The 12320-nt window shown below is 32.9% G+C and overlaps 1 protein-coding gene across 1 annotated transcript in view; it reads right to left on the bottom strand.

Moving 5' to 3' along the window:
• Positions 1-10965, bottom strand: part of gtf2f2b (general transcription factor IIF, polypeptide 2b) — a 56840-nt gene extending 45875 nt beyond the window's left edge. Inside the window, 4 exon segments of the mRNA NM_001017832.1 lie at positions 4065-4206; positions 6720-6738; positions 6845-6918; positions 10801-10965. Coding sequence (NP_001017832.1) covers positions 4065-4206; positions 6720-6738; positions 6845-6918; positions 10801-10869 — 304 coding nt within the window. The 5' untranslated portion in view covers positions 10870-10965.
• Between the last annotated feature and the right edge of the window lie 1355 nt (positions 10966-12320).

Below are 12320 nucleotides of genomic sequence, written 5' to 3'. Positions count from 1 at the left end.
GAAGAAAGTGACCAAAGACTTTCCATAGAAGGAAAAAAAATACTATGGAAGTAAATGGTTACAATTTCCAATATTTGAATAAAAATGAAAAAAAAAAACAGCTGTGCTCTTTATACTTTCCACCTTTGGTCGCACTGCTGAAATACAAATGCAGATGCACATGTGCTTTCTTTTAAACAGAGGAACTCATCTGTGGTATACATCAGAAACTGCACTTTAAAAAAAATGTAATGACAAAAAGTCAAGACAACAAATATTTTTATGTTGCTTTAACTTATTTAGTATGTTAATCAGGTTTCAACTAAATTTAAAGTTATTCAACGTTTAACTTAATATTTTAGTCAGTTTGACTGACGCAAGTTGAGTAATTTTTTTAGTTAAAGTTGAGTTTGAGTTATTTTTTATTTATTTATCTCAAATGTACTCTCGTAGCTTGATAATATTCCAATTGAGCCACGGAAAAAACACAGTATGTTATGTTGACTTTTTTGGTACCTTTCTTCACTGGATACGGACCATTGCTGCCTCTGGAGGATGAGGGAGCTCTCATTATTGTGTTGTGAAGAAAAAATCTAGTTATGTATGGAAAGCATTGTCAATGTGATGCACTGAGATATCGAACTGAACCGAATCAATGGCAAGATAATCGTAACCAAACCGAATCTTGAGACCAGTGTAGGTTCACACCCCTACTAACTAACTTTACCATCTGAATAAACATAAACAAAGAACTTTGATCACCAAATCTGTAGAGACAGGACTTTCAACATCAACTGGAACTGTGTCTTTTTTAAAAGAAGATGAGCGTGCAAATCCGGACTTCACCATTTCCAGATGTGAAAAGCTCTCGGGTAAAAATGTTCCTCACAAACATTTTTGTTGCATGTTAGCAGACCACTGTAATCCACACACAAGCTGCGCTCTCATAGCGGGGAACTGGAAACAAAACCATTGTTGTGGCACATTTAACACTGACGACCAATGTTTCTGAACAATTCTTCTACTTCCACTTTTAATTACGGTTGGCAACACAACGTGGTGTCTCCCTGCCACCTGAACATTGTAACAGGTAAAAACAGTCTTTATAGCTATATCATGCATATAAATGAAGTTGCATCTCATTCACAATAGAGCGTTCTGATTGGTTCAAAAAAGTTTTTCTCATTAATTAATGATCAGATGTGCTAAAAACTCAATGACGTCACTTGAGTTGACACCTGCCAGTAAAGACATCCAGTCTTCATGCTGGAATTTACATGAGGATCTCATTGCCGTGACCTTGCGTTCAAATTTCTTTTTAAACCAGAAGAACAAATTTATTCCAAACATGCAAAAACAACCAATTTAACTTGTTAGCTAAATATATGTGTCCTAATAGTGTTTTACCAATGTGGGACACATATATGACTGTCAACATTTAAAAAAGTGTTTTGGTGTTTCGTGAACCTTTAAACACAGTTATGCGTCAACAGTGTGTGAAAATAGCCAGCCTCAAAGAGTAAAAATGTATTAATTTTATGTTTTATAAATTGCACTTCATAAACCAGCCTGCAGAAACACTTTGATTGACATTGTATCTCTTTACAAGTCATCAGAGGGGGAAAGACCCGCCCATTAGTGACAATCTCTTCCTCATTGGCATAGAGAGCCTTAAGTGAGAAGCAGCCATCCAGCCAATTAAAGTTTTGAACTGCCGCTATGCTGACACATCCAGTAGGCATGTATAGCTCCACCCTCTTGTGATCTCATGAACAGGATTTAATCCAGGATCAGAATCTTAGACAAATTAGGCCATTTAAGCTGCTATTATAAAAACAAATACCTTAGAACAATTACTGGTGTGCATTTAGAGACCAAACAATGGCACTGATGTATTTGAAGATATCTCACTGCAAGTTACTTTCAGTTAAAAAACTCAAATATGGAACTGAGCCTACACCTTACAGGCATAGCTCACCCAGATTGTGAAAATTCTGTCATTTTTACTCACTCTTTGTGTGTTCCAAACCTTTAAAAGTTTCTTTATTCTGTTGAACACAAAATAAGATATTTTAAAGAAAGCTAGAAACCTGTAACTATTGACTTCTATAGTATTTGTTTTTCCTATTATGGATGTCAATGGTTACAGGTCTTGCTTTTTTTAAATCTCTAGTGAGGAAATTTTCATTTTTAGGTGAACTATGCTTTTATGAAAATGGGTAAATAACATTTTAGTGGCTGGCATCTGCAAATCACGAGGGAAATGTATGATGGACATGATCCTACACTCAGGAATAAAATATAAATATATAGAGGACTCATTCTACACAAAAAGTAGCTAAATAAAAAATAATAATAAATAGTAAGAATAATAATTAAACTTGATGCTGATACACCTTTTATTCTTTGAGAGTTGAGAGTTGAAACCCACTTTTTGTCTTTGACCCATACAAAACAAACTTAATTATGCAAACTGCATTATTATAGAAAAAAAATGTGTTTTACACCAAAAACAAATATAACAAATATTTTAAAACGGCCAATCTGCAAGGCTGGCTTTTCATTTTGGAACCGTCACTAGATGGAATGATTTCTTCAGTTAACCAGCCAAGCAGGCACAGTTATTGGCTTACAGCGATACATTTCAAAATAGCCAAATAGCATTTATTTCTATTAACTATTGCTTGCTTACTTTGTATAAATGAGAAATTGGCTACAACTTTTAATTATATGTTAATATTTCATAAAACTCATAAAATTTACTCACTACTCACAGAGTTTCTTTATTCTGTTGTACACAAAAGAAGATATTCTGAAGAATGTTGGAAACCAGTAACCATTAACTTCCATACTGCACACTCAAAACTAAAGGTACAAAATCGGTCACTGGGGCGATAGCTTTTTAAAAAGTACACATTTATAACATACAGAGGAACATGTTGTACCTTTAAGATTCACTTTGGTACGTTTCAGGTTCACTTTTGTATCTATAAAGTACTCAGAGGCATGCATTAGTACTTTTTAGATATTAATATACCTTTAAGCACCTGTAAGGAACAAAAAAATTTGTTGTCAGATTTTGTACCTTTATTTCGGAGTGTGTAAGACAAAATACTGTGAAGCTCTTAAAGGGCACATATTTTACCCATTTTTCACATGCGCAAAACACAAAGTTAGCTTTGCACTGTTTTTGCAAGGCAAATGTGACAGGATACATGTTAAGACACACTGCTGTTGTTAACATAACATACGTTATGTTAATGTACAAAATAAACCTGATTTATTTTTTGATATGATTATACGCGTTACTACAATGACATGTTAATACACGGCTTGATGGGTTATATCACTCCAATATGACTGTGGACACACTATGCCTACACACACTTCTGTCCAAACAGCTTACAAAAGTTGATTTTCATCATAGGCGCCCTTTAAGGCTGCCAGATTCCAATGTTCTTCAAAATCTTTATGTTTAAAAGGAAAAAGAAAATCAAAGAGGTTTGTGACAAGAGCAGTGTGAGTAAATCACGACAGAATTTTCAGACTACTATGAACTAAGATACTATACACTATCCCTTTAATGCTGATTGGTACCATGATTCCTTTTTTAGAGCTGTATCTGTACTTTTACTCCACTATTTTCCCTTCTAGTCACTACTTTATTTTTGTCTATGGTGATTGGCTAATGTAGAATAATCAGTCCTGTGATTCCCGTTCGATAAAATGGCATCAAACAGAACATCCTCAAGACACAGAAGTCACAAATCTTAACACAAAATGGCCGAGATATTATTTATAGGCTGCACTTTACTGATAAGAAGCTGATGGATATCTCTCATATGATGACTGAAATGGCTTTAAACAATAATAAATGCACTACAGAATATTACGTTTTCACACACGCACAAATTGCATGTTAATGCATCAGCCTTTTTCACTCACAACTCACTACTTTTAAAAGGACTATTTTTTACATGCACGGAGTAATATTTTCAATAGATACTTTTACTCTACTTACACTACAGTTTTAGGTAAGTAATGGTACTCTTTCTACCACTGTAGAAAGTATTGTTTACACTCACCTGAACTCTCTGTAAAGACAGCGAGGGTCTGCCCTCCCACCGTCTGCATGGTGAATGGATGTTCTCTAGGGGAGCGAACGGAGGAAATCTTCTCCCCGGAGCAATCAACAACTGTCAGCTCCTCGTTCAAATTGAAAGACACCTAAGGAAACAATCTGTCAGAGTCTACACAAACAAAGATGCGTCAAACATTCTCAGCTCTCCAACCCAGAGTTAATAATTATGCAAATCCACGGTGACATTTTAATATATGATATAAAGAAAACCAATTCCTTTCAGCAGCACATGTATTTACAAAGATGAATTCAGGAAGAAAAGTCTTGTTTGTTTTCATTCACCAGAAAACTGACTAAAAGATTTTGACTTCCTCAGAGTGTATCAATCCCTCCTGAAGTCTCATTTCAAATCCCCAATTATGTTGATGTCATCATTAATTAGCCAATGTTCAATTATTAAAAACACGCGACCTGACAAAAGTCTTATGTCCTATCCAAGTCTTAGGAACAACGAATAATAATTTGAGTTCTGGTTGATCATTTTGTATCAAAAGTAGCTTATATGAAAGGCAAAGGCCTCTAGATGACGCTTATTTTACCAAAATAAAATATGATTATGCCTTGATTTTTAATTATTTATTTGGGCAGTAAGTTCTCACTTTAATTAGACATAAATTCATGGTGCAGTGGAAAAAGAATGAATATTGTCTATGACTCCCATGAGCTTGGAAGACTGCATCCATACATCTCTGCAATGACTTCAATAACTTATTAATAAGTCATCTGAAATGGCAAAGAAAGCATTCTTGCAAGACTCCCAGTGTTCATCAAGATTCTTTGGATTTATCTTCAATACCTCCATCTTACTCCAGACATGTTCAATAATGTTCATGTCTGATGATTGGGCTGGCCAATCCTGGAGCACTTTGACTTTCTTTGCTATCAGGATCTTTGATGTGAAGGCTGAAGTATGAGAATGAGTGCTAACCTGCTGAAGAATTTGCCCTCTCCTGTGGTTTGTAATGTAACGGGCAGCACAAATATCTTGATACCTCAGGCTGTTGATGTTGCCATCCACTCTGCAGATCTTTCAAATGCCCCCATACTGAATGTAACTCCAAATCATGATTTTTCCTTTACCAAACCTGATTGATTTCTAAGAGAGTCTTGGGTTCATGCGGGTTTCAATAGGTCTTCTGCAGTATTTGTGATGATTGGGATGCAGTTGATTCATAGTAAAATTCTACCTTCTGCCACTTTTCCAAATGTTTTACAAGCAATCAAGTTATTATTTGTTGCTCATACAACTGGAATCGACAACAAGACTTTTGTCAGGTAGTTTAGTGGATTAGTTTAAGTGGATTAAACATAACAATTAAGTTGTGCTCCCAAAAAAAAATCAAGAAATGTGTTGAATAGTGCTGAAAATCTTTTTTTTGAGTGATGGATTGTTTAAAATCATACTGCAGATCACCAGAACATAACTAAAACAGACAGTCATAAATATAAATTTTGTTAGTTTTCAAATTGCATAATGACAAATTCAGGGCAACAGGGTTGCACAGTGGGTAGCACGTTCGCCTCGCAACAAGAAGGTTGCTGGTTTGAGCCTCAGCTGAGTCAGTTGGCATTTCTGTGTGGAGTTTGCATGTTCTCCGTGTTCACGTGGGTTTCCTTCGGGTGCTCTGGTTTCCAAAGAAGTGGTATAGGTGAATTGAGTATGCTAAAACTGACCGTAATGTATGTGCAAATGAGTGTGTGTGTTTCCCAGTTATGGGTTGCAGCTGGAAGGGCATCTACTACATAAAACCTATGCTGGATTGGTTGGCATGGATAAGGGACTAAGCCAAAAAGAAAATGAATGAGCGAATGAATGACAAATTCAATGATTAAAAGCATCAGAAATACACGATAGAATAGCAGTTAATATAATAGTAACAATAGTTTGTTTTTACATGTTAATTCAAGACCTAACTTTAATATTAAAGGATATTAAAGGAATTCTCCACCTTTTGGAAATAGGCTCATTTTAAAAGCCCTTAGAGTAAACCAGTTGAGTCTTACCATTTATAAATCCATTCAGCTGGTCTGAGTCAGATGTCTACTTAGAATTTAGACACTTTTCATTTTGCATCGCTCTTATGATTTAACTACAGAAGAGTCCATTTTTAAATAAGAAACTTTTATTTATTTATTTATTTATTTATTTTTTGAGCAAGAAGCTAATGGTCTAATCCGATTAAATATATTATGCTAAGCTAAGCTAAAAGTGCTCCTCCAAGACCTTGAGATTGGTTAACTTTTTTAAAAATGATAAAACTCAATTGTTCAGCAGTAGGAGACCTGTAAAATATGATTTATTAAAATAAAAACTGAAGTGTTCCTTTAAATGTGAATTCAACCAATAGCCCATTAAAGGAAAACTGATATATAGATCTTCATTTACTTCAATTGAGGTCAGCGATTTCAGTTTTTAAACATAAAACGCTTTTCATTTCAACAACTCTTTATTTAAGCCACCTCCTTTACAGCCTACATAACCCAAATACTTACACTATTCCTATACATTTCAATTGCTTGATATCATGCATAAAAATGTCTTGCTACCAAAGTGGTTCAGTCTCATATTTTTTTTAATATTAATAAAAAAAATACTTACCACAGTCTTCCCTTGAGCTCTGGAAAAGTAAAACATGCTTGAGTGCAATAATTTCAGGCAAAAAATTTTTTTAATTAAATTAAATTAAATGTCCGTTTCAACTGAGGTGTTAAAATAGGCCATACTTCCCAATTTTAAGCTTGCCTACTTCTCCTCGCCCAGATGCTTTTGCCCATTGCTGAGAGAGATATTTGGGAACCTAGTATGAAAAAATTAACAAGAAATTAGTTTATAGACTTGGAAACTAAATCAACTATTAATAATGCACTACCAACACAACAGTCTGAACATTATTGAAAGACACTTTAAAAGTTTGAATAATTATTAACTATTTTAACTATAAGTGCTAACAATATCAATATGTTTATTATCACAGTATACTGTAGTAATGAATATCAGCATATGTCTAAAAAAAGGCAGGGTTCCACACAATTCCTTCATGTTGTACCAACATAAATCGTCATTTCAGATTTTTACAATATTAAGTGAATTGAACATAAAACAATTAAGTCATCCAAAAAATGTGGAATTGTGTTGTTTCAACTCATTTTAAATAAGTAATTTGAAACGGAATAAAAAATTAAAAAAAACTGAGTGCCTGAATAACTCCACAATTACAATACAGTATGTTTACATCAGCTGAAGCAGATGAAGCGAGTGTAACTTGGCACCATGATGATCCGTTTAATGTGAGGTTGCCATGGCATTGCTGTGCAGTTACTAAGTTGGTTTATAGAGTGTTGCTATGGTTGTCAGGGATACAACTGGATTTCAACTTGGATTCAGCCTTCGCTGTTAATCTAATCACTATCAGCCCTGTCCCTTTAAAATGCATTTCTAGACGAATAAGAGTGGAAAGTTACAATGTACTGCTATTAATATGAACTATATTTAAACAATAATAATAATTACAATTACCTATCTATCTATCTATCTATCTATCTAGGATTTGCAAAAAAAAAAAAAAGATATATACACACACACACACACACACACACACATACACGCACACATATAATATATATACACACACACACACACACACACACACACACACACACACACACACACACACACACACACACACACACATATATATATATACACATACATTCATAAAGTTTAGCGTCATTTTTTTTTAAGTCAATGATTAAGGTCATCGAGGCGGCATATTGTATAGAATTTCAAATTTAATTATTACTCCGGTCAATTTTTTTTTTATTATTATTATCATTAATAGTAATAATTATTAATATTAAAGTGATTTCTGATGGATTAAGTGACTCTGAAAAAAGGAGTAATAAAGCTGAAAATTCATATTTAAATCAATGGAATAAATTACTAAATTAAATCATAAACTGCTTTTGAACAGTTATTTTATAGTGCAATAACATTTCACAATTTCCCAATTTAAACTGTATTTTTGATCAAATAAATGCAGCTTTGGTGAGCAGGAGAAGCTTATTTTAAAACATTTAAAAATCCTACTGACCCCATTTTTGACCGATAAAGTTTGTGTATATTTATATATATGTGTGTGTGTGTGTGTGTGTGTGTGTGTGTGCGTGCGTGCGTGCGTGTGTGTGTAGAACAGAGTGATGTGGGGTGACATTTACATGAATTATTTGGCAGACACTTTATACAAAGCGAGTTATAAAGAAAATTTTATACTAATCAAAACAAATATAACAAAAATATGCAAAGTATTTGAATTTCTAGTTAATTCAGTGCAGTGAACACGGGAAAATGTTAAGCAAAAATTAAGATAAGTTAACTTATTTGTTTTTACAAGTTTAACTGGATCGAACATAAAACAATTGGGTTGTTGCAAAAAAAAACCTTAAGAATTGTGTTGTGTCAGCGCATTTCAAATAAGTAGTTACAGCGAATGTCTTGAGTGTAAATAATAATAATAATAAATATTTTTTAATAACAAGTTTCTTTAAAAATATATATTAAATTATAATAAATATATATTAAAATTTATTTTCATATTTAGATTGTTATATTGGCAGTGGATGTTCATCACATCACAAATGCCTGAAGATAACTTATTTTAAACATTAACATTTTCACAATAGTCTGGCCTATGACACAAAAATTCTAACTATTTAGACACTCAAATTATTAAGTAAATGAAATTTGTAATTAATAGTCTATTTGATTATTTTATTGCCAAAAAAATAAGTCAACTTGACAGTTCCTGTTGAATATGTCTAAAATGTAATCCTAAATGTAAGATTAACTTAATCATTTAAATAAATGAAGGTAACAACTAATAAAATTCATTGTTTACTAAAAATAACTTTAACATAGAACTATAATGATTTTTTTAATCTATTAACATTTATAATGAGACTTTATTGCAGTGTAACCTAGAAAAAGTTTTTTTCTCTCTCTCTCTAAACAAGTATATACAATAAAGCAATACACTGAGTGTTTTTGGGTTATTATACCTGTTAAAGTAATCTATTTGGCAGCTCAATATACTGACCATACCGAATACTGTTATAAAGCACAGAAAAAAAAAGTTGATAGCAGCAAAAACTAATAAATATATACATGCATTTATGTAAAGTCAGAGATAGTTTGAATGCTATGTCAGATTTTTTAGTTTTTTATAGGGAAAAAATAGAACTCAGCAGAGAAATCAAACAATGGAAGCAATCAAAATCAACAAAAAAGAAATAATATGGTAGTAGAAGCTCAATCAACAATAGAAAATTAGAACAATATGTAAGCTATGATGAGTCTCAGTTCATTTAGTGCATTACAGGGTACAAGGGTTTTGAGAGAAACAGAATAAAATAATATATATTTAGGTATTTTTTTATCTGGTTTGTTATGATTTTAGTTCATTTCCACAACCATATATTTGCTATAACAAAGAAAATCTAACAAGAAATATTTATAAACGATACAATAATTGAGTGAATCTTGAGCGTAGCAGAATTCAATACATGTTAAATTAATATATTTTTAAATTATTACATATCTTGACACATTTTTATAAATGTGACGGTAAAAAACACAGTAACACAAATGAATCATCAGTGAGAAATGGTCTTTAGTGGTGTTGTTACCCAGAAGAAAAATAACACCAGTGACTGTAACACATGACAATTTTTATGAAAAATGCATTTTACAAAAGGTATATAGCCACTTGTTCAAAATCATGGTATAGTCACTGAATAAGTAATCTATTTATATTGTAGTTTTTTTTACTGTTTCCTAATAATAAAAGAGTTCATCAGTGACTCCAACTAAAAGCATCATATGAAATCATGAGATATGACAAATGTCTGATAACTGAGAAATGCCAGTGGAGTTACAATGAGCTTTTCTTCGTTTAATCCTAAAAGAATAAGAAGGAGGAAGTCACGTTAGGTCAACAGAGTGATTTTTATTTCAAAATAATCCATTTTTGTTAAACGGTAACACCAGTGGCACAACTTCAGAGGACCACCACTTTTATTATGTATTTTATACACTCAAAAAATGTTATTTGTTCTACTAATATAAAATGAGTTTAAACAACACAATTCTTAATTTTTGATTTCTATTTATTTGTAATTTTCTTTGTTTTATGTAATTTACATCATATATTTGTTATGAATACATTGTTGTATTTTAAATGACAGAAAAATCTGTACTGACCTCAAAATAAAGACCCTTTTCTCTGTACACAGCTGTGGGAATCTGCTCTTTGGAATTTTACACTAATTAAAACACAATGACTGCTACTTTGATGACTCAAAAGAGCATAATTGTTCAAATAACATACTGTTTTGGTTTCAAATTAATAGATGTAAACATAACGAGTTTCACAAGTGCAATATTCCTGACTATGCACAGAATAACTGAGATTTCTGTACTAGAATGTCGCAGCTGACATTAATTTACACCGTTTTGGGGATATTACAGATTTCCAAACAAGTGTTAGCTAATAAGAAAAGGGATTAAATCAAATTATAATTTAGTTTTGTCATTCTGCTTTACCTTCTATCATTTAAGTCAGAGTTTTGTGCCCAAACAGAGTTTCTTAAATGTTCTTAAATTATTCTGACAGATAATCACCAACCTTCACCAGCCAGACTCCCGTGTTTTGTTTGGCTCTGGTTAAATCGACGTCGTGTCCTTTATCTGACATAACTGAAGGACGTTTACTGAAATGGTTTTACTGAACTACAGTTTGCACCTTTGAATATTGAAAGGCAAATTGCTCTGAATGTGAACATTAGCTTATAAACATGCCTAATAGCCGAGAGTTTATATATCTACGTACCGCCATCTTGTGGCAATGGGAAGATAACAAATTCACTATTGATTCACTATTAGCAATCAAAAACTCTTCAGACTTATAATATTTGAAGTGAATTTGATTAGAACACGACTACTCTAATTAATCAAAAGAGCAATTCAGATAACATATTGTTTTATTTTTAATTGTAAAGATGTAAACATAAAGGGTTTTTCTAGTGCAGTATCCTGTCTGGAAAGAGAACAACTGATATTTCTGTAGTAGAATGTCCTAGCTGACAATAATTTACAGTTTTATTAGGCCTACAGATTTCCAAACAACGGTTTTTAGCTATTATATAGTGTATTTCACTATAGAAAACACTAATTAGCTCTAATTGATGTATATTATAGTGAAATTAAATTAACTCTATGTTATATAATTCTCAATGGCCTACACAAGAACGCAAATGTGATCTAAACAAAAAAAAATTTTTTTTGCAATAGTGTTGCATACGGGCTTAATTTAAACAACTAGTTCAACTTGATTTTTGTATAAATTAAGTCCAGATTTGCAACCAATTACCTGAAAACAATTTAGATTCAATAAATCATTTTTTTCGGTGATGCCCTCCTCAACAACCTATCAAAGCATCACATATTATATACATGTGATATTCATTCACATTGTAAATGAAAACCCTCGTCTATAAGTAGAATTCTTCTAAATTCAATTACTTTCCAATAAGCTGTTTTGAAATGTCCTGAAACCGCCACTAGATGAAGCTGTTTGACTCTTTTGTTTAAAGCCTTTAAAAGTTTGTTCTCAACTTTCAAGTGGTGTATGGTAACAAGGAGTAGTATATATGAAACATCAAAAATGTATTTTAAACACAAAATATCCTTTTTGTATTTTGTGTTTGATATGACTGATGAAAGTGAAGCATTTAGTATCAAAATATTTTATTGTTTTGAATTTTTCTAGTGTAAAACAGGCCAGCTAGTGAAGTGCTATGCAGGTAAACCTCCAAGTGGTGCTCGCTGCAGAGCCATTTGGGCGAGCTGAGCTCCAGCGAGGGGGAGCTTGAGCTTGAGCTCCACCTTTTTTGCACTTCTTCTACGAATGATGTCACTGGGGGTAGGGTTAGGGGTGGGGTTGGTGTACGCATTAAAACAGCTTACAGGAGAAGGAGCGAGAGCTCATGCTTCCCCTCGCTGGAGCTCAGCTTTGCTCAAATGGCTCTGCAGCGAGCACCCTCTCACTCCTCTGACTTCTAAAGGTGCTCCAGCAGGAGACATTAGAGGCCATGGTCTTTGGCCTCCTTGTTAGGGCAAGCGACTCCTATGCAAAGAATGCTCGGG

Source organism: Danio rerio, chromosome 9 (assembly GCF_052040795.2).
Source record: "Danio rerio strain M-AB ecotype USA chromosome 9, GRCz13ab, whole genome shotgun sequence".
In the NCBI taxonomy this organism is placed as follows: domain Eukaryota; kingdom Metazoa; phylum Chordata; class Actinopteri; order Cypriniformes; family Danionidae; genus Danio; species Danio rerio.
Note: the sequence above shows the minus strand (reverse complement) of the source record. Positions and strands in the feature narration are given on the sequence as shown.